The following is a 24,840-nucleotide window of genomic DNA, read 5'->3' as shown; positions in this document are numbered from 1 at the left end:
ATCAAATATACAATTTTTATGGATTTTTTACAACTCGAAATAAACATTTCTTCATTTCTTGGTTATTAAAAGGCTTGTCTTTTTCATGCGTCTCAATCGCAGCTAAACAGCTAAAATGTGTGTGTGTGATACATTCATATGTGAGGTAAGGTACAATACTTACATGGTGTATGATTTGGTGTGGGCGGTAAAGGTCTTACTTTGTCCGGAGGACAACGCCTTTGTACCATAACCGTGGCAGGTAATGGTATGGCAGTTCCATTGGCTTTGGTATAAGCTTGGGGAATTTGTCTGTAATGATATAAAATAAATATACAAAATTATTAAGATTTATTGAGAAAATGAAAATGAGGTAAATGTAGGGATTTGTTGATGTCTTAACTATAAAATGAAATTGTGGCAATTTGTCATATAATTTATATTTCCTTTAAATCACATAATAAAATTAAATTAATTGCTAAGAATTTTTGAGAATTTTATAAAAGACTGCAAATTATCTGTATTACAAATTATATTTAACTACAACATTATGTTTCAGTTAAAAAAAAATGCTTCCAACAGAGGAGAACATAACACCGACACATCCGATAACGTGTACATCTAGCAAGATCATAACAAACATTGAACAAATATTTATTTTGCAACAAAGAAGTGATAAAAGTATTTGCAGTATGCCATTTCTCATGGAAATTTGATGTACGATAATGGAAACAGCTCCTTGATGGTGTGTCATTATTCCCAGGCTTATGGTATTGATAGCCATGTTTTCACCTGATGTTAGGAAATGTGCGCCAAATGTATTTGTATATGCACCCCTATACCATATACTTGGAAGTAATGCCTTACTATCAACGAGCAATTTCGATTACCGTCTATCAGTTCTTCCTGAGTACTAACATATAGCAAATAGATTTGTTTCTCGTCAATGGTTTCAATTAACCTCCCAGTAATACTGTGAGGAATTAATTTTGTCATAGCATACGCCCATGTAACAGGTTGCTCGGTTGTACGACATTACCTTCAGAAGTGTCCTCAGAATAACTAAACTATCTATGGAATGATTGAAGCGACCTGATTGTAAAAGATCACATCCATATACCTTTGATATATTTTCCTGCAAGGCCCAACTCTCAATGATATAAAAGTGTTCTTAGTACATGAAAAAAAAGATTTAAGATTTATGTTAATCTATTGTGCTTTAGGTCTTCAGAAAATATTGATTTTGGATTCCAAGTAAATTCTACGTAAACACAGAAAAACTTGTGTGACTTTTGCAATACAATCTTTAATAGGAAAATATTTTTAGTCCATCTTCTAATCACTTCCATTTAATGAAACAAAGATTTAGAATGATGATGATGATGACTCTATTACAATTAGTAATACATTTTTTGTACATTTCTCCATCTCTCTATATTATCCTTGAAGCGCTAATGAACATTGCATTCTCATACCACTATGTACGCTAACGTGACATTATTCCTTAAGAGGTAGTTTTGCTTTTGTTTCCTCTTCATTCCTGGAGGGAATTTAATTAAAATTCACATTCACATTCAAGTGAAAAGTGCGTTTTATGATATTGTCCTCCCTCTTCCCACTTCTGCTCTTCACCTTGACAAATGGAAGTAGTAAGAGTGGTACAGCACCTGAAGTTATTTACGATGTCTACAGACATGCAACGCCATGGATGACAATAACAAAACAAACAAGCGACTTTAGTTCCTTTTGTGGTTCTCAACATCCATGCTCTTTCTTCAGGCCGCAAAAGGGTCCCTGATCCCTCAGGCGAGCCATGTAAGTGCATTGCATCTTCACCAAAAAAGGTAACTAGATATGGCAGCAAGAAATTAACGTCTGCAAGAACCAAATAAGTTTGACGGAGTATTTTCTCCTCCAGATTGTTTCAAGAAAAGAGGGGGAAAATGGTCTTGCGGTGCATGCACATTGGCAGACACACGCAATGGCATCACGGTACGTGTTCCCCAATCCCTTAAGAATCAGAAACTTCAGACTTTTGTCATCATCTCATGTAACATCCATTGCTAGTTATGGAAATAGTGCATAAGAGTGGTTTGTCCAGTTGGGGCAATAGGGTCTCTGTGTAGAAGGCCTTAATATGGAGCCTAAAATGAAAGTGCAGGCATTTGTAAAATGTTTTGTATCAGTTTTTGTTAATCTTGTACTTCCTGAATTGTTGAATACTTCAAAAAATTAGTATATATCTAATATGAAAATTGCTCTATGGGAGCTATTTGTAGATTAAATAAGGGAGAAGTTCTCTCTCCTACCTCAGGGGATGATCATGTAACGCATGGGCAAATCGCAGGCCAATTACTATTAAGTTCGTCCTTTTTGGCATTATTGGCATAGCCTGTAAGGCGTATGTATATATTCTCAAGAATAATGGTGACACGATTGGATCGGTGGTTAACTTCCATAGATTTCTATTGGCCGCGAGTATTTTTTGCCAAGTTACTTTTTCCAGTTCCGTCTTCAAATAATTTTCTAAATGAGTTCTTTTATAGGTAAATTTGCCAATATTTAACGTTCTGGAAGTCATCATCCGTACATTAAGGCCTAAGTACTAAATTCCCTTCTTAATACCGCAATTGGTACTTTTGTTGGACAAACACCTTAAAAACAGTAGCTTTATGGGTTGTTGTATGCTCCCAGTATCCGTGAGTGACTCAAGTGTCATAAAGTTGCCAGTCATCCAGCAGCTAGCAAACCTGCCTGCTGTTGACTCTTATTGCAAGCTTTTGTTTAAACAATGTTGCTTTTTCATTCGGTTATTTTGTTTATTTAAATGCATGAACAAAATATACATACTCTACGTGTGTTTTCTCCATTTCCCATTTTCCAGCTTTAGGCCTTTTATAGAATTCTGTAACGGGGCTGCTGCCACCGGTTAATATTGGCGAGTGTGAGATACGATATTTTTATGCTGGAAATAATTTTTTACCAAAGGCAAGGAAATGTACAACTTTGTTTGTTGCATTGTGTCGCCAATGAACAACCATAGAATAGCGGCATATGAGTACCAATTCAAAAAGCTCCATTGCAATTGGAAGAAAGAGGTTAATGACTCACCAAGTGATTTCCATAGCTATACATTTCTTCAAATGGATATTCAAATTCAGTAAATAGATTTCCTTACTCCATGCCTTAGGATAGACTGTGGAAGGACTCATCTGTTGCAAAATGTAATTACTTTCCCCAGAAATTTAATTTAGACTTTAAGGATACTTTAAGCTACAAGCAAGTATATGATTTACTAATGGTTGTTGGAATTGTTTTGGCCAAATTCAATTTTCTACTTCAATATTTTGCAATTTTCGAATGTTCTATTAGTTGGGTAACATTTGTTGCATGATGTCCTTATTTGCTGTTGCTTTATACATAGAGAAAAAAATCCTAGTTTTATTTAAGATAGAATATTATAAGAAATCGCTGGATACACTAACCTATTTCCTCAATGGTTTAGGCTTGACAATGTAATTACATTTGGTGGTTTTTCTTTGCACAAAAAAAAAAAAAAATGTTTAACGAATTTGAAAAACTACTAAAAATGAACCAATTCATTTTTTTGCAACGCAAGACAGAGAGGATCAGAGGGTTTCAACGAATGAAACGAAAGTATGGAAATAATATCAAATGGAAATATATCAACTTGATTGTCTCCCAAATCAAGAGTGTTCGCATTATCAAGAGTATTTTAAATAAGTAAATGGCAGAAGAATATCATATGTTATGTATAAAATATTGTACAATATTTGTCAATTTAAATTAAGTTAAAAAATCATTTTACTTCCATTTTGTCAATAGTTACTTCTTAAGGAATATATTTATTGAGATATCTGCATACTTTAAGGCGACACATGTGTTCGTATTAAGATATAATCCATTTTATACCCTCCAACATAGGACGGAACTTGGTCATTCCGTTTGTAACAATATTGGTCTCAGACCTCATTAACTATATATTCTGGAAAAATTCTGAGTCGATCTAGTGATGCCCGTCCGTCTGTTGAAATCGAGCTTACTTAAAAAACGAGTTAACGACTTGAATATTTGTGCAAGAAGTAGTTGTCAATGTAGGTCGGATGGTATTGCAAATGGGTCATATCGGACTATCTTTAGATATAGCCCCAATGCCAACCCCCAGATTTGACTTCCGGATCATGTGAAAAGAGCAAATTTCATCGATCCAGTTGAGATTTGGTACCTGATCATCGTGTTACCATAACCCAAGTAGTTCGATTGTGGACGAAGTCTTTACTGGAACTTTGTACGCACTCCTTGATGGAAAGTACATAAGATTCGGTCTTAGGGTCGTATTTACTTCTTTAGTTGTGGTTTCCTTTACTGTTTGTACTGTTACTGTTTTAAAATTTCCCCTTTTTCAGCATTTAAAATAAAGTTTTTCCAAGTGTGTGTATTTTGAAATTTCCCTCTCCAAACTCGTATAATTACATCTAACGAAATAGAACAGATCCTTGTGACTTTTTGAAGATGAATGTAAAAAAACACATTAAAAAACGGAAAGTAATAGAATCAAATAGAAATAGAAAAATTTCCCAGACAATTGCAGGGAACAATGTCCTGGAAAAGGAAATATGATACATACATTTATGTTAAAATTATTTGAATGTTGCCATTCACTTGCTCGCTTTCATTCATACTCCTTTTGAATAGTACAACATACAATGAAATAATACACTTTTGTTGAGGATTTAATTTTCTTTTAACAACTTTTTCCACGGCAACAAATAAACAAGAATTTCAGAATAGGACGATGGAGACAAAAGTCGGGATGTTGTAAGTTACATTCGTTTATTTTTGTTTTGTTTTTTTATGAGACCAGGAGTAGAGAAAGCAATTAAGGACCAAAGAAACACACTCACACAATGTAGCTGAGTATTATTTTATTTCTTTATTTTCCAGTGCCTTTTTCGAATTTCCTTGTAGTAGTTTTTGGAGGGGGGAGAATAATTAAAAGTTTCTCTTGGCGTTTTTCTCCTAAGCAGACTTATTAAGAAAAATTGCTAAAGTTTTTATTTGCAAAACAAATTGTGGAATTAAATGTTTAAATTTCTATTAAATGCACCAAATGAGACAAAGAATAAAAGCAATATGAAAGCAGCAAATAATAAGCTGAAAATTAGAATATTTATAATTGGAAACATATTTTGGGTGGATATTGTGAATTTGAATTTGAAGTTTAAAATCTCCGCCAAGGGCCTAATTTATTTCATACGAAATTCGTCCTTAGTTGTTTGGCTGGCTAGTTTGTATAATAAATCTCAAAGGAATAAATCAGTTTATCGAATGAGTGCAATGTTAATGTATAGCTTCGAGTTGCTTCTAAAATGCGGCGCTATTTAATTCAATATAGTCACTTTTTAATTTGGTTCAACGATACTCAAAAAAATTTTTCTCGTTGGCCTGTAAAATAGGCCTTCGTGGCCATGATGACCTCCTCATTCGAATGTCCACAAAGATATCAAATTTAGAAAACAAAAGAAGTCGCACGGCGGTACCAGTAGATGGAGCATTAGTTTGTAGCCCTTTTCTATCGTTGATGTTTGTTCGAAACCTATTTCTTTAGGAAATAAATTTTTATGAAATTGGCTGCATTCCTATAACTTTCATTATATCCATATTATGTGGCTAATATTCTTGCTTAATCGCTTACCTATTTATACCTATGGTATGCTTTCCGTGGTATGAATAATTCCTATCAATAGCAACATTAAAATTCATAGTAAGTCACGGAAAAGCTAATTGCAACTGTCAGTCTTATGATGAAAGCGTCGTGAACCAATTGCATAATATTTAGGATTATGTTTGGTTATGAACCGGTGCAAGACTTTGATGCGACCCGTTCATTTCTATTTTCCTAAAGGAAAGGAATATCCAAATATGTCAAAAATGCATATCCAAATGTATGAAGAAATGTTTCCTATATTTCTAACAAGCGCATGCCAGGAAACTTAAACGAAAAAAGGTTTGTGCATTGGTGGTGAAATTTATTGAATCGTTGTGATATTGAAATATACATCGGATATATCCAAAAGTAGATAACAACAAAGGAAACTATAGAATTTATTTGGGCTTAGGAGAAATTGTTGGGTTATAGTTTAAAGAAAAATTTTGAAAATCTAGAGGCATTTCGCTTAAGGAAATTCAATAACCAAAACCTTAAGATTTAGTTCATCGAGATCAATTTTCTTGAAGATTCTCAAAATACTCATATGCCTTTTAATTCATTTCCCCTTGTATCACTAGCATCGTTCCCATAGTTACATTAGTATAATGCTAATTCAAAGAATGGCCTATTAGCAACTATTTTCTCCTTTTCTCCCATCAGTCTATTAAGATTTTGATATGTGATCAGACTATAAATCCAGGATGATAAACAACATTTCAACCCACACTTAAAGCTGTTCCATAACTGTCATCATTTGTGAGTTATAGTAAAGACGATGGAGGATTTTATTCTTAACATTAAACCTGCTTTGAAAACAGGCTCCAGAAAACTGAAGTTTAGTCATGGTTTGGCGAGACAAACAAAGGATGATTTGACTAAATGGCTTTGTGACGGCGAACGTAATCGCACTTATTGTTTACCATCCATTATTTTCATGAGCATGCAAATAATTTTGATGATGTGTAGGTGTCTATTTCGACGTTTAACAGAGTCTGTAATTAAGGAGTTTAATATTCAGGACAGTATATTTGAGTCTGTTTGGATAGATAATATTATTGTGATATTAGGATGAAAGATATTAAAACTGATTTATTATATATTGTATTTGGATATTTTAGCAATTTTCTTTTTTAATCCTTTGTAGATAGTCATGTTGGCTTCTTAAGTCGTATTCTTAGAGTATTTGATTTGTTCTTTGTTTACTTATGAATATTAAATATTTATTGGGGATAGTAATAAGTTCAGTAAGTTTAATTTATAGGGCAGTTTAAATAAATCAAAAATGTAATAAGAATTAAGCAGAATAGATTTTATTAGAGGAAATGAAGAAGAATAAAAGCTTTGAGGAAAATGTCCATATGGTTACTTAAGGGAGCCACCGTGGTGCAATGGTTAGCATGCCCGCCTTGCATACACAAGGTCGTGGGTTCGATTCCTGCTACGAGCGAACACCAAAAAGTTTTTCAGCGGTGGATTATCCCACCTCAGTAATGCTGGTGACATTTCTGAGGGTTTCAAAGCTTCTCTAAGTGGGTTCACTGCAATGTGGAACTCCGTTCGGACTCGGCTATAAAAAGGAGGTCCCTTGTCACTGAGCTTAACATGGAATCGGGCAGCACTCAGTGATAAGAGAGAAGTTCACAAATGTGGTATCACAATGGACTGAATAGTCTAAGTGAGCCTGATCCATCGGGCTGACACCTAACCTAACCTTATTATGATTCCACTCTCCTAATCCTCTACACCATTTTGTTGGATTTTATAATCCCACCATTCGATTTATTAGCCCTACTGGGGTCTTAACTCTACTGTAGAGACCTCTACGAGAGATCACGAAAAACTTATAACTTTGAGAGGAGAAATTATTTCGTATATAATTTTTATTTCGCTTTTACGGACTCATTAAATCACTGTGCACGTTTTCTTAATATTAGCTGTTGTGGATATTGTGTTTGCTAAAAATCAGGGTGCATAATCCGAGCTACTCGCACGCAAAGCTGGCAAAATCGCTAAAAGTTGCCAAATCAACCGTTACAAATGTAATTAAAGTGTTTGGGGAACGTTTATCGACAGCCAGGAAGTCTGGATCGGGGGGAAATCGAAAACCGGAAGCCGCTGAGACGACAAAGAGAGTTGCCGGTAGTTTCAAGCAAACCCTAACCTCTCTCTCCGAGATGCCGCAAATAAGCTGGGTGTATCGTCTACATCCGTGCATCGAGCCAAAAAACGAACCGGACTATCGACTTACAAGAAGGTAGTGACTCCAAATCGCGATGATAAACAAAATACGACGGCCAAAGCGCGATCCCGGAGGCTGTACACGACGATGCTGACGAAGTTTGACTGCGTGGTAAATAATGTACGACGAAACCTACGTCAAAGCCGACTACAAGCAGCATTTCAAGGGACAGGAGTTTTATACGGCAAAAGGAAGGGGAAAGGTAGCAGATATTTTCAAGCACATAAAACTGTCAAAGTTCGCAAAGAAATATCTGGTTTGGCAAGCCATCTGTACCTGTGGCTTGAAAAGCAGCATTTTCATAGCTTCCGGGACTGTCAACCAAGAAATTTACGTGAAAGAGTGTTTGAATAAACTTCTGCTGCCTTTCCTGAAGAAACACGGTTGTTCCGTACTGTTTTGACCGGCAATTCGGATTTGGAAAAGCGAAAGCCTAACTGAATATTTTTCCTGAATTTTATACTAATTGAACTTGAAAAAGAAATTTAATTTGATTTTTTAAATAAACGATTTCACCGATTTACACGCGTTTTCCCTTGACCAAAATTTGACCGTATCACCCTTTAATTATATTAACATATAAGTGATTGATCATTGAAACGAAACAAAACTTCATTCACAAGAAACTGAAGTTGCACACTTCTGATCATTTCTCTCTTTCAAACGATGAACCATATGCGACAGACTGACACATAAAAATTGTTCACAGTCAGTGTAATACTGCGTTAAGATAATTTGTTTTGAGGTGACCAATACAGTTTTGTAACCCATTACAATGAGAAAATTTTCCCTATATCGACTACTATCGAGCATAAGGCATATTTGCTATTCTTGCCAAATATTATTCCACATCTAGCATTTAATTTTATTAAATTGTATTCCCCCCTTCCAAGAATTATGTGGGGATGTTATTTATTGTGTCACAGACTTCTATGGTGTTTATTTCTTTATTTTTGTTAATCGCATTCATTTTATTATTTCAATATGAGAATGGGAATATTCAAATTTGTAATGCTACACGTTTTCTTCGTTGGTTGCCAAGTTATTTTTCGAACCATGAAGTGTTGCCAAGGCAGAGGTATTCAGAGGAGTGTTTTAATATCCTTTCAAAGTATCGTTTTTATTATTGCTGTTGTTGGCATTACCTTTCGTTGCCTTGCAACATGGTGTTTAACATGGTATTTACAAAATGAAAGATGTTGCTGCTCCCACATCACTAACTTTAGCCAAAGAAGCTGATGAAAGCCGACATCTTGGCAGACATTGCCATCTTTGAATACAAATATTTACGTTTGTAGGGGAACATTGACTTGACTTTATCCATGTGTTATTGCGGAGGTTCTTTATAGCCAACCAAGACTGTATAATTTGCTATGTTTGACATAAAGTCACGATTTGTATGAAAAGTTGAATGGCTTTATTAAAAACCGCAGTAGTTTATGATGATCCTGTGACAGTAGCAATTGTGAGTGAACCATATCCACAGATGATAGGACATTTGAATATCATTTCCCAGACCTTTAAATGATGGGGCCAACTCACTGTTTTGCTAAACGATTACAAAGTGGTTGAAACTATCAGAACCTCATGTCTTTTAGCTATAAATCATTGAATATATCATTCGTACTGCATATATACTCCTCTTACCTTATTCATCTTGTTTTCCATTCCTTTTTGATTGCTTGGTAATTAATCTTGTTCCCTTGGCATACGTTTGTTTCACCAATGGCATGTGCCGTGAGTCTGTTTTAGAAATTTATCATGTATGCATTTGGAGCAATATTTGCTTATAGATCTCTAATGAAAATGAAATGTTAAATAAATACAAATACCATTTTAGGATATACTCTCCTACCACCAATCTTTTCATTCTCAACTGTACGGGAGGAGATATCTTTTATCTCTTCGTCACCATTGAATTGTTTATGCACTGCAATAAGCGCTTTCATTTCAATACTGCACAACTGAAGTGAATTGAATAGAACGTCGACGGGATAAATGGGAAGAGTGGGGAAGAATTTCCCGGCAAGAGTTCCTGCATGTGGGAACCTTTAATGGCTGCAGAGCTTTTGTTATTTAGGTTTATATAATATGCAGGGACGGAAGTTTGTTTCCTCTGAGGGAAAGGCCACAATGTAATAGTCTACCATATTAACAGTGAATCTAAGATATTGTTAAGTTCAACATCTTCATAAAATTGGAACGAATTTCGGTAGTAATACGCAACATTAGGTTAGGTTAGGTGGCAGCCCGATGTACCAGACTCACTTAGACTATTCAGTCCATTGTGATACCACATTGATGAACTTCTCTCTTATCACTGAGTGCTGTCCGATTTCATGTTAAGCTCAATGACAAGGGACCTCCTTTTTATAGCCGAGTCCGAACGGCGTTCCACATTGCAGTGAAACCACTTAGAGAAGTTTTGAAACTCTCAGAAATGTCACCAGCATTACTGAGGTGGGATAATCTACCGCTGAAACGCAACATTGGTTACTGCATTGATTGCATCATTGTCTACATTGGAAGAATAAAGAAAACGGATTCCTTTACGGGAGGTATTCAGAAATTCAGTGAATTGCAAAGAGAAACGTAAATGCCACCTAAGAGACTTTAATAAACTAGCCTAGGCGAGTCTACTGTAGGCAGATTGTCATTTTACCAATTCTAAGAAAGGAATACCGTAATTCCATAATGGGGTTCTTGACTACCTTTGGTTCATAAAATATGTCAACTTGCTTAGGTGTAATTAATAAGAAGTTTTAATGATAAATCTTCATAAATTGTGAATCCGCCTTGTTAATCCTTGGAATCAATTCTAAACTCAGCATCCTGGTTTGATGTGAGGGAATATTTACTCTGCAATCACAAATCACTGAGACTTCTGTCTGTAGTTCAAACATAGAATTTTATATTTTAGATTGGTCATAATCACGCCGTGATTTGTACATTCGAAAATTGTGTGCGAAAATGAAGGTTATTGTAAATATGTCAGCATAAAGTGCAAGACTATATTAAGTTTCGTTTGGTAAGCATCAATAAGAAAGTGAAACTCTACTATTTCGTATCGTACTGTATTTAATGGATCCTTTAGCAATTAGTTTAAACCTATCTATCTTAGGACATACGTTTTGTTATTAGACGGTGAGTCCAAAGATATTTGGTTATCCGTCTAATTATAAACATTTTGAGTACTGAGTGTGGTATGGCAATTTTTGTAAAAGTTTCATGCAAAGGGCTCCAATTAACCTTTATCCTTTCCTGCTTCTACATTTGACAAATCCATGCACTCTTGCTTTTGTTTTGCCCTACAGGTCTGGTAAGATGATGAGGTAGAGAAAATAAAAACTGGTGAACACCTGAAGGTGGAATAAAGACCACCGCTGATGTAGGTGTGGAAAGTAAAGCTGTGATATATTTTTCCACAAGCTCGAAAAAGGATTCATGTGAATGAGTTTATAAACATCAAATGTGTTTGTTGTAGAGTGTGCTTAGAGTTTGTTTTCGTATGTGATGAAACAACGATGAAGTATTCTAATGGATGTTGATGTTTTGCTATGTGAAACTGTTGTTGTTCTCCTTCGTCATCTTGTGTGAAGTGACTTCCCTGAAGTGGATTTATTTTTAACCAAGTCTATGTTTGTGTTTGTTTTGTTAGTGGCATTGTATAAGTATGATGAATGCTTAAAAGGATACAACACTCTTTGCCATTCTTTCTGTAGATGTTGACTGTTGATGCTGCAGTTTGAGTTACCATGGTAAAAGCAGTACTTAACAAATTGCATGCTTGCCTGCTTCCTTTCTTGACAGTATTATGAAAACAGTTTCATTTCTTTCGCTAGTGAAACTTTAATTTGCATAAATATAGGAATCTAGTTCTAATGTTTAATCTTCATGTAGATCAAAAATAATTAAATGGAATATTTTAAAATTCCGGGAAATATACAAGTATGTGGTACAGTACTAATCAATGCCCTTAGTGATGAGGAGTATCTTATTCTAGTCTTCACTAAGATCTTCTGAAGGGCGACACCGCTGTGAAATGGTTAGCATACTCGCCTTTTATACAAAGGGTCCTGGGGTTAATCCCCGTTTCGAGCGAACACCAAAACGTTTTTCAGCGATGGTTAATTCTGTCTCAGTAATGCTGATGACATTTTTGACTGCTTCAAAGCTTCTTCTAATGTGAAACGTCATTCGGACTCATGACTCACCCGTTTTGTCGGCGGCGGCTGACACAAAATTTGTGCCTCCTGCGGCGGCGATTTGTCGGCTAAATTTTGTCTATTCGGCTGCGGATAATTATCCATTATAAAACCAATTTGAAGCTATTCAAATGCTAATGAGATTATTTGTACAACCAATCTTACAATCAAATTTATATGTCATTAAAATTTTCTGAGCTAAATTTTCGCAAAATAATTATAAAAGCTTGAAATTGATTGTGAGTGGAAGGTTAAACATTTTATTTTATTTTTCCGATTTAAATCAATATTTTTGATTAACTGGCGGCGAAAGCTGAATCGACATATACGGCGACGGCGTCGGCTGGCAATAAGTATCTGGGCAGCACTCAGTTATAAGAGCCCATTGCCACTAAACCTAACCTATCCTCAGCAGAGAATGAAGCCGACCCATTTTTGTCGGCGGCGGCTGACACTAAATATTTGCCTCCGGCGGCGGCGGCTTGACGGCTAAGCCGATAAAAAATTATGTATTAGGCGGTGCAAAATTATCTATTATAAAATCAATTTGAAGTTTTCCGAATTGTAATGAGATTAGTTGTACAACCAATCCTACAATCAAATTTACATTTTATTCAAATTTTTTGAGCTAAATTTTTGTAAAACTATTATAGCAACTTGGTACTAATTCATTGAAGGTGGAAAGTTCAAAATTTTGGCAATATTATTAAAATTTTCTGATATAAATCAATATTTTAGATTAATTGGCGGCTAAATTTCAGTCGAGATGAGTCCACATATTCGGCGGCGGTGTCGACTGCTAAAATCGGGTCAGCGACGGCTAAAATCGGCGGCGCGACTCGGCGGCTTCATTCTCTGATCCTAAGACCTTCAGAACAATTTTTAAGGAGCACAGAGTTGATTTCCGTTACTTCTCATTTTGGAGGGTTGCTCTGAAAACATCTTTATAATCTAGTAAGAACTAACTACCTGAGTTGGAGGAGGTGTTCCTTTCGACTATTTCTCTTGATCACTTCGTTCTCATTATGCGGCTCTAAATGGAAAATGAAAAACGAAGAGAATTTTGTATGCATTTACTCTTTCATAAACAGTTTTTTGAATATTGTTTTGGTCACTAAAGACGAAATTCAAACCCTAACGTTACCTAATACAATTAATGGTCATTATGATGAACAGACCTTTGTCACATCTCGTGTTCACTGACATTGTTTGTCCCGTAGAATTATTGTCGAATAGGAAGATTTTTCGCACAATGTGTTGCGACCAAACTAATGGCCATCTCTTATAACAAATAAACAAAAACATATGCAACCATTGTTTTTATTTCCCGATATTTTTATTTACTTCACCATTTTGCGCTCTTCTTCAATCCAACTGGACATTTCTCTACAACTGTCATAATAAATAAATAGAAATGGTGAGAGATTCATTGGAAATAAAAGAAAAGAAAATGTGGTCAGGCATGAACTCCCCCTAGTAATGGTAACGTTCTAGTCCATTAATTCATTCGCTGAATGGGAGATGGTGAAGTACGAGTACGTTCATGGCCTTTTAAAATTCTTATACAAACAAAAATACTAATGTGAATTAGTTACTTCAATTTATGGTTCATCCATGGTTACCATACCAAGAGCATAAACAATACGTATATGGAAACAGTTGTCAATTTCTCGGTGACGCCCTCTGGCCCATTTGTTTGGTTCTTGCCTATGTGTATTCAGATGTTCCTTTGATCTATGGGATTATTTTGTTGTTGTTGTTGCTGTGGTTTTATATTCTCAGCCAGGGAACTTGAATGGTGGTAGTTTTATGAACTTGATAAGAATATTTTGGAGTTGATAATTTTTTAGCCCTACCAGAGGGTTGTTCCTATTATTCCTTGATTGCATGAATTTGTTATGAATGATTTGTAAGGAATTTTTCTTTAAATCAAATTAAAAATTCATACCCTCTTACATTTGAAGTAGAATTGATGCTGGCTGTCATAAATAATAGATGGTGGTTATTTTATCAAACACCATTCCATAATTATCATGGGACATCATATGTGGATGATGTTTCAATTTGGTTTGTGAATGTCTAAAGAGTTCATGTCAAAGAATTATTTTGTTTGACGATTTCGAATCAATTGGTGATTGAAAACAAAAATTATCCTCAATGAATATCAAATAGGCTTTATTTTTGCTTACACAGAGAGAAATTTTTGTTTCTTTATTTTATACAATGGATTTTTTCATGAAACTCTAGATTCATTACTGAAACTATTGACCGTGAAAATTGGAAAAATGTTTTACCCCCATTTTCATGAAGCTCCGTTAGCTAACGAACTTTTAAACCGTGATATCTACATATATGTTATATTCCATATGCCAGTTAGAAACTTAAGTGCTGAAAATTTTTCAGTTAAGTTAACCGGAGAAAAGATATTTCCATTCTTCTTTTTGTTAACTGGCAGTTAAAGCCTAACGGAGCTACATGAAAAGGGCCGTTAAAGGATAAAACCTAATTGACATTACTCACAATTTTGTTTCAATTAAAATGTAAGAGATCAAAGCTAATCTACATTGAGATTAAAGTGCATATTTCTGCGGACATTACAAAAGGTAACCAAGTCGGTTTTGCAGAATCACAATGGACTGAATAGTCTAAGTGAGCCTGATACATCGGACTTTGCAGAATTTACTCCTTCACCATAGTCTTTATTTTATTGGAAAACTAAGATAATCTATGAATATCTTGTCAAGTTTATTAAATATTAAAATGGTCATAAATGTGCAGCGATCTGTTGTCCAAAAATGAAATTTTGGACATAATTAAAATTTAATTTAAAAACAATTTTTTTTAACGAATTAAATTAAATTAGATTGTGAATTATATATCTGAATTTGGAAGAACAAGATGAAACTTGGTAGCTAGAATTATTGTGAATTATTATTATCTACCAAAATTTAAATGTCAGAAATAAGAAATGTTATAAAAATGAAACATAAGTTACCAAAAACTGAAATGTCGAGTAGAACAACCACTTACATTTAAGATCGCTACTGGTGAGGAACTCTAAATAATAAAGTCCACAATTGAATTCCACTAAAATTGGTTTATTTTTTGCTTTTCTTCAAAACAATCTGCATATTGCGACTGGATTTTTCGAGCCTTTACTGATATCGCATAGCAAGACATATTTGCCGCTCTTGCCTTCTTTGACAATCTCTAAAGGCCCAAATCACCTTTGCAAAAATATACCCACCACGGTGCAATAGTTATTACCATCTCCAAATAATTATTCGCCTGTATTCGATTCCGTTAATAAAATCTCAAGATATGGAAGTAGTAATTTCATTTCTTTTTTTCCTTAATTTGCTAATACTATTTGCAAATATCAGACAGTTCTTTTGAAATGGAAATACCGGCCCATTTAATGCTAATGTCATAAAAGTTTACACTTTCCCCAATTTAACTTAAGTTTTCCTTGTTTTTCTTGGCCGACAGCCACGACCTATGTCAGAATTAATGACTCCAAATGTTTTGGCAACTGCCAGAGATTTGTTTAGGATTTCTATTTATTTTTTTGTGGGGCCATTCACCATTCGAACATGGAGCTGTTCATAATTGGAAACCAAATACACAGCACGAGACTCTACACATGTTGCACATTCATCAGATTCTCAGTAAGCATTAAATGCTATTTGCTTTTGGATTTTTTAGGAAGTACATTTGGTGAATTCAAAGAAGTCTTTAAATTTGTTCGTTACCTCCTCCTGCTACGGTTTCTAATATTTTTAATGGCCAAAAAGCAGTTCAGTGTCACTGTCAGTTAACCACAAACATAAATTTGCTCTGGAACAAATAAATTCTTATATAAAAGTCTTTAAAATGACACATGTTGGTTTTTGATATCTCTAAAATATGGGCATGGAAAGTAAACGGGTGGGGGGAAGAAATAGATTCACCAAGGAAAGTTGTTGTTTCATTGATATAGATTCTGGGGGATAAATATTTACACCAAGAGGAACTTATTTTAAAACAATATCCCTTAATAGGGTTTTGTTTTATATTTCTTTCAAGTCGTAAGTTTATTAAAAATAATTATCACTCTTAAAGCTAAATTATTTTAAAATGATTTTGTTTCTCGTTTATTACCTTCTGACATCTGGAGAGTTGGGTAGACTGCGACATTTACGGCTGCTTTTACTGCCATGTGACGATGAAGAATTCCCCATGGTTTTAAAATAAGTTTTAAATATTTAATTATAAAGCATTTTGTTTAGATTTTGTCATCGAAGATGTATAAAATCGTTTGAAAGTCTCTTTAAGTTTTCCTTTACGTAGCACCATTTTTATAAATATCATATTGTTTTTGTGTTTTGTAGTTTTGAAGAGAACAAGTCACTTGCATAATTAAAAATATATATAAATGTTTTATTGTACAACAAAAAAGCTGTCTCTATTAACGTGAATTTGAATTTTCAATGGATTTTTCATATGCTATTTGCCAGCTAAAAGTTTAATAGGAGATATTCAACATAGTATAACATAGAATGTTCTCAGATTGATATGAATATTATTGCATGCTTTAAGGGATATTTGATTTTTTTTTTTCAACATTATTTATATTGATCTGAAATAACATATGTCTCTCATAGCTTAAATTTCCCTATTGTAGAAACTATTATTTATTTTAACGCAAAATAAAATTAGCGGACATAAATTTTAAATTTTATTTAAATGAAGTTCTATGTCTTTAAAAACTATAGTACTTTTTGCAGTTACAGGAATTTTCTTATTCCCTTCCTCTTATCTTTTAATTATATAACTTGCATTCACTTCAAATTCCTTACGTAACAAATTGCATAAGCTGCTTACTTTTAGGATTTGTTTACACATTCCGTTTACTTTAACCTTCTTACAATAATCGGTAATCCCATAATTGCTATTTGCTTTTGGGTTAAATACCCATTTAAGTCTTAGTTAATTATTCCCCTTTTCTCTTGAAGGTCCTCTCGCGAATATTGTGATGATATTATAGAAGTTGTATTAGTTCAATGTCATGTACATAGTACAGACAGACTACTACTAAGAATGCTTTACAACGTGCCTTAAGGGCTTTGATTTTCCCTGAGGTTTTACTTGCACGCAATACAAACCCCCATCACTTGTAATACTTGTACATCTTCTAAGTTGAGTGTTGCAAACATATTCACTAGGGCATAAATGTACAAAGATGTGTGTACAAAAATACTTCAGCTTGCAGAATTTTTTTAGCATATATTTGGGGTAAAATTTGGTATTTGCAAAATAATGATATATGGTGGTGTATCTAGGATGAAATAGAAGGGAAATGATTGCTACACCCACAGAAAAAATCATGAACAGCGTGGTCATTTCAAAACGATCCGTTCATGAAAGTGAATCAACGCACACGTGTTGTCAAACTGAGAACGGACGGGGTCAATTTGACAACTTAAAAATTACAGCATGCGTTGTCAAAACAACAACCAGCGTTCATGATCTGACAACGTAATGGCTACGAATTTACAAACAAAATTTAAAAAAAAAAATCCGCTACCGTGACTCGAACCTGTGTTGTCTGCACCATATCATTTAACAGCCTCCTTAGCAAATTGCACCACCGACGGAGTTGTCGTAACAACGTCTAGCGATTATTTTAATGCTTTTCATGGCCAAAGGAAAAATGCCGTTCATGAAATTGTGAACGCCCGTGTACGAAATCGTGAACATTCCGTTTTGATTTTTTGTGAACGTTTCCGTTTCATTTTGTCACCGTCCGTTCACGATTGTGGAACGCAATTTTTTCTATTAGTGTAGAGAGCCACTATATCCTCAGGTTATTGCCGCTCCCAAAATATGAATTAATCATTGTATCTAAAATGATTTTGTAGTTACTGATCGATTCTAATATTCCTTAAAATACACAACTCTATGGATTTGTATATTTGAGAGGTACACATTGGTGGTATCACAGGAAAAGGTGTCAAGAACTCTAAAAACTCGTGGAAGTGAGAAAGATGTGAGGGAAAATGCAATTAGCAAGAAATGTTTTTTTTTTGAGTTAGTCTTTATGAAATTGTTTTTACATCCTGGAAAAGAATAAACGTTTATCACAAAAAGTGTATACTTTTCTTCCAAATACAATTCCTTACAGCGAAAAGCAAATCAGAAACGAACTTTTGTCTAAAATTTCGTTTGGGAGGAAAGTATTATTTTTTTGCGTGTATATTCACTTTTAAGGCAAATCGTAAAGATGATCTCCTTCTATTAGTTTGATATTGACAAGTTACATTCCAATTACCCTCAAACAAAAGTTTTATTGGAACCAAAGATTTTGACTTTCCCCGTAAGGATTTTTGTATTTGTTCCCAGCCAAAGATGCGGCTTTCTTAAAATAAGGACATGTTAAGATCTCATTTACCGAAATTGTATTCTCTTTTTTTTTCGAAATATTAAGGATTATTTTTAGAAACCATAAATGCTTTTCTTTGCATTAAGGAAGACATTGAATTCAAGGGAGAACGCAAAGTTGACTATATAGGTTAGGTTAGGTATAGTGGCAGCCCGATATTTCAGGCTCACTTAGACTATTCAGTCCATTGTGATACCACGGTGGTAAACTTCTCTCTTATCACTGAGTGCTGCCCGATTCTATGTTGACTATATAAAAAAACTCATTCAAAAAATTTCCTTTCAATTAAAATATAAGTCTGTAAAAAAAAATCATGTAAATTTTGTGTCCTAAATGTCTTTGGCAATATCTTTTCTGCATAAAAGTGGATATTGTGGACGGAATTCCAATACGTATAAATTTGTAAACATTTTACATTTTGGTATCCAAGTATATTTAAGAGCGGAATATATTCTGGAAATTTAATATGCAATATTTTCCTATACTTTAAGGAATTTACATAAAATGCTTTATGCATCTGACAACCATTGTTTTATATGTTTGTTTATTGAAACAATAACTTTGCAACATGCCAAAAGTGAATATAGACACCATGCGACCAAACAATGCCAATATTGTAGTTTTGTTACCATCATAAATTATTAACTCAATACCCCCACTACGGTAGTCGTCCCTCTGCTTCTTCTTTCTTACATCTGTATTTGAGATTTATGGTCATTGGTAAACAAGCCAAAAAAACAAAAGTCATATTTTATTGTTTGCCATTATAACTTTATTACAACAATGGTTGTGGAAGCAAGGAGACTTCATCATCAGAGAACCTAGAAAACAGTAACTCCAAAGTAAAAACAAGGCAAAGAAAAATGTCCACCAGGAATATTTGTATTGACTTTTGGCAATGTTTTAAGTGACCATAAAGTAAAGTGCTTCCCTTTATACTCGGTGAATAAAATTCTTTTTCTAAAGAATTTCTGAGAATAATATTCTTAATATATTCTTAACCAAAAACTGTTAACTTCCGTTTAAGTTTAACGTTTATTTCTACATTTTTGGCCAAAAGACCACCAACTGAAGTTTTTGCTTGGCCATTGCAAGCAATTGACGTATCGACGATGGCAGCCATCCACAAAGTCCAGCAACATTTTATGTGTCAATGCTATGACATTTTATATGTCACAGATAATCAGTAATTTGTCAAAGTGTTTGACATTTTAGCCTCGGTGATCCCGTTAAAAGAAAGTTTTCTTACAATGCTCATTTATTGATAGGCGAAGTTGATATTTGGGGCTTGCTTACAGCGGAGGAAGGTATCTTGAGTTTTAACAGATAAATGTCAAAATGTTGCTAAAATAAATGACATTCCAGAAAATACAATGCGATGCGATTAAAATGGGTGCAGTATGACAAATGGCAAACAGGCCCATGTGCTGTATGGTTTCAAAGGTGCAATGAGTGAAACTGGTTGATGTTGTCTTAAGACTGAGAGTATTTGGTTTTTATACTAGGGTTTGCAGATCAGTCACAGTTTCTCAAAAAATTAACCTTCCAGGGAACTAAACTCAGTTTAATTATATTTTAGTTTATGGATATTATCATTTAGTCAATTTTGTCCAATAGGAAAAACTATAAGTCGATTGTGCCAACATAAAAAATAGATCACTTATGATGATAGATCTTGAAAATCATTAAAGTCTTTTATGTGTAATTTGAAAATCTGAAAAAATCTACTCGAAATTGTTTACACTAATTCCATATTTGACTTTTAATATATTCCTATTGTTGTTTTTGATCTCAGTTTAAAGCCATGCATTGACTAAACTACAAGTGTAGCTTAACCAACAGAGGAAAAGTATGCTTGTCAAATTTATTTGGGCAAAGCCCTATAGACTGCAAGATGGTTGGATGTACAGCTGTTTCGGAATTACCACATTCCTCATCAGCATCCTCTACTTGAAGCAAAACTATCAACCAATTATCAGAATAAATTCGGGTAATTCACTCAACCCAAAGTGAAATACACTTGAACCTTCCGAAAAAGGGTTTAATAGTCGGCTACTGCCTAAACAAATTTGCAAGCATATCTCTTTTCCTTTGCCAAACTCAATCATCGATTTGTATTTAGTTGGCTGGGTTTGTTTTTGAGCGTGCTTCCTCTATCTTCAGAGTAGAGATAGCAATCAGAAACAAAAACTCGATTTGGGATGTAATAGTTAACATTCTCGCATTCAAGAGTTTCCTGGTCCCTCAGTAATATTGATATCAGTCTTAAGTATCGATGATTTGGAAAAATTCTCTATACGTTGTGCTATATACTACTTGACATGCCGTTGGAACTCTGATATACAAACTGTGTCACTCATTACTTTCATCCATGAAAAATCATTGATATGGGTGAACAAATTGTAGGTAACATATTATAAAAATAGTCCACGCATCTTAATGAATTTTCCTTCAAATGTTAGACAAGAATAAAAATCCCATCTTATCTAAGACGCAATCCCTATTTTTCCTATTTTTCCCACTTTTCAAACTTTTATTAGCTTGAACTCATGTTTTCCATGTATGTGGAGGGATAATAAAACAAACAAATTTACCAGATCGAAAAAAATACTCCTTTAAGTCTCCCACTACACTTTGAAAACACGTGTATATACCAACATCAAAATAAATTCATTTCCAAAGAATTTCCCCATTGTGTTATTCATCATTGGACAAGAAAGAACTGAAAGTATTCATGTAATAGTAAAGCAGCTACCCTTAAAATTATATACCGCCAATAACCGATGCCAGCTAAAAACCACCCACGTGATATGGCCTCCATTAATTTTTACGACAAATTGATTAAGCTGATACCTTTAAGAGTCTGTATACCCCGAAAAGCTTGGGAGGACATTATGCAGAGACTCACTTCAAATATGAGTTTGTTTTTTGTGTGGTGGTGGTGATAAATATTGTTTGCCTGAGGCCCGGAGATTGTAATACAAGTTCGAGCACGTGCCACCTCAGAAACATGTGCAAAAATCTTTAAGATTAGCAGCACATAAAATTTGCTGGTAATCGTTTTAAAGTACATAAAAATGAGATTTATAGATTTTTTCGTTATCGGAAAACTAGCCAAATGCGAATGAGCGAATTGGTATAAAATACAGAAGAAATAAATTGCTTCCATTTTCCGAGAAATAATGGATTTGTAAAAGGGGTGTCCATGACATAAGCTTGTATTGTATGATGATAAGTTATATTTTACCCTAGAAAAGCGTTTAGCTCGAAACCAGTTTGTGGAGCACTTAAATCCAACAAAGCTCAATTTAAATTCTCACTTTTATGCACCGTTTATAATATCAGTTTATCCGTATGAAATGTATGTGTTTTTAAAAAATCTTACAGTGTGGTCAAATGCTAAGGATTTTCGGCGATAAGTAAAATATCGATAAATATATAATTGATCGCATTAATAAGCTGCGGTATCATCGAATATAAATTATGGTGTGGTTAACATCTGGGATATGTCTCTAAATTATTGGACGGATAAACTTATAATATGAACGGCGCCTTAGGGCAACAGTAAAATATCGATAAATGCATAATTGATCACATTAATAAGTTGCAATATCGATTATAGCATCGAGTATAAATTATGGCGTGGTTAACATCTAGGATATGTCTCTAAATTATTGGACGCCAAGCAAAAAAAATTGGAAGTTCTTCTAAAGGCACAACTTTAGAAGCACTTCCAAAAATGTTCTCCCAAAGATGTTCTTTATTTTAACTGCAGAGGAAGTTCCTTTCAGTTAATTTTTTATAACTCGCTTTTTTCATATTTTTAATGGGAAATTTAATTGTTTTTGCTTGAAATAGGCTAAAAACTTATTAAGAATTAATAAAATGGTAAAAATTATTTAAATTTTGCCGAAAAAAATGCTAAATCCGTTCTAGAAAACTTGCTTGTTTGTAATAATATATGATGTCAAACGTTCCAAAGAAGCGTTAGAATGCATTCAAAATCATAAACAATTTTAAAAATTATTTATCAAATATCACAAAAATTCACATCCAAAACATTGAATTCGAATCACACCTTAAGAAGTGATGCAAATTCAGTGCAACAACTTTTGAAATAGTGGACATCCGTCCTATGACAAGCCCATGTTAAATTCATCGCTTCTGCGTCAATTTTGCACCACTTCCGGATCCAAAAAGAACATTTTCACTACTTTTTTGTAGTATGAACGGCGCCCTAAAACAGAAAACAATCTTTTGCCTAGTCCCATAATCCCATTCAGTTCAGAATTGAAACCTTTTGCTGAATTTCCTGTATGTGATCAATGGAGAACTTGTTGTCCTGTATTCTTAGTTTTCTTACGAGTTTCAACCTTAACTTTTCAGCATGTTTCAGCAGTGATACATGGTTGGGGTTATTTACCTTTGTCTCGGCGTGTATCAATCACAGTTTTTATTTGATTCTTGAATTTTCCCATCAGCAATTATATTGCCAGATAATTTCTTGATGAATAATTTAATCTTTAGATTTAACACTCACTCCGCTAGATTACTATGAGTAAAACAGCTTGAGGGCGAAAATCTTGGTAATCAACACAAATTTATTTTAAAAATAAGCATTGCCTCAAAGAACACTAAAAAGGAAGCAGACGAAAATACATGGTAACATGCAATGGTTTCGCAAATGCAATTGGCACTATTTCGTAGTATTTGTGTTTTCCTTACATGCACTTTGCTATTTTTTTTTTAAGATCACAAAATATAGAAGAGGAAAACATCATTGTATTTTAAACATATGATTTAGCCAAAAGGGATTTTCAATATTTTTTCATTGCAGATGTAAAGCCTGTAACTGACTTATGTCAAGTGTTAAATGGCGCCTTTAATTGGTGGTTTTAAGAAGAAATCAACCATACATATACTAGAGATGATAGCAATATAACAAAAGGTATAAGTTTGCTCAATATAACCTTGGCTTATGAAGAGAACTTCGACAATAAAAGTAGGTGGCCGATATGATCCACCAAGGAACTCGATTACGATTGGATAAAGATTTTGCCCTATAGAAGGCTATACAGCTAAGTCATTTACGAAACACTCAGTAATGTCACCATTAATACTGATAAACTTTTTGGTATTTGGTCGAATGTGGGATTACTCTCATGACCCTATGTATACAAGGCGGGCATGCTAACCATTTCACCACGGTGGCTCCCAATTTTGGCAGAATACCAAGATGCCTTTCAGCGCTGGTTTATCTGGCTTCAGAAATGGAGATGACATTTCTGGGTGTTTCAAATCTTCCCTAAGTGGTTTCACATATTGTGTGACACGTCAACCGGACACGGCTGTAAACGGGAGGTCCCTAGTACCACTGTGGACTGAATTGTCTAAATGAGTCTAAGCTTTGGGTACCTTAATATAGTGGAATAAGAGAAAATACAAAGATCAATGACCTGATGAGAGCTAGGGCACAAAATGAGGTTAACTTATGGACGATGAAAATTTTGCTGTACTCATGAGAGTAGGACGAATATCCTGATAGGTTTTGGAATAATTGATCGGAAACCTAAAGTACATGCACGAAGAGTAATGTTTTCCTAAGTAATTTTTTATTAATTTAATTTCCTTCTGTAGCTATGCACCAGCAAGCTTGATATGAAATATTCTGAATGCGAATAGTACAAACGTACAATGACTCCTAATTTATCATCCCTGGACTAAATGCTCCAATACTCACACTTGGTAAATGGACATTTGTCTTTGCCTTTGTGTGATGTCTACATGTCACTCTAACCCAATGCAAATGTGCATCTGATTCTTATGTAAGGCAAATGATTTGCAATTCATTATTATGCACCGTGGTATCAGAAACAGATAAATTGTCTTCTGGTTGCAATCGTTGCAATTGTCGTTGGCGTCGATAGTCGTAGCCTTAGGTTGTTATGAATGCCTGGCTCCTCACTTTGCCTATTGATGGGGTATGGGGCCCCACAGATTGGTGTATAAAAATTGTGTTTGTGTATGAGAGTGTATGTCTGAATTAGACATGAAGCCTAGCAAACATAAATTTGTCACAATTTATGGTGATAACAAATTGTTGTTAAAGGAATTTTCTAACCGTGGCGTCCATGTCGTCTACTCACTCGTCCACATATGTCTGCGATGGAGCATTTCAAACAAACGCTTTCAAATTTATTGACAACTGGACAAAATGGGGGACAAACGATTGCCTTCGTAGAATCGTAGATAACAGAAATGTTTA

General features: G+C 34.3%; 1 protein-coding gene across 9 annotated transcripts in view; it reads right to left on the bottom strand.

Annotated features, from left to right (window-relative positions):
* sick (sickie) overlaps window positions 1-24,840 on the bottom strand; it is a 275,969-nt gene that overhangs the window by 112,911 nt on the left and 138,218 nt on the right. For 7 of the 9 annotated variants that reach the window (XM_075293027.1, XM_075293028.1, XM_075293029.1 and 4 more), the window contains one exon: window positions 164-291. In XM_075293027.1, coding sequence (XP_075149142.1) covers window positions 164-291 — 128 coding nt within the window. Of the gene's footprint in view, window positions 1-163; window positions 292-16,294; window positions 16,447-24,840 lie in introns of those variants that run through there. The other 2 variants (XM_075293033.1, XM_075293037.1) reach the window with 2 other exon arrangements.

Source organism: Haematobia irritans, chromosome 2 (genome assembly GCF_050003625.1).
Source record: "Haematobia irritans isolate KBUSLIRL chromosome 2, ASM5000362v1, whole genome shotgun sequence".
In the NCBI taxonomy this organism is placed as follows: domain Eukaryota; kingdom Metazoa; phylum Arthropoda; class Insecta; order Diptera; family Muscidae; genus Haematobia; species Haematobia irritans.
The sequence above is the reverse complement of the archived record's forward strand: the minus strand, read 5'-3'. Positions and strand labels throughout refer to the sequence as shown.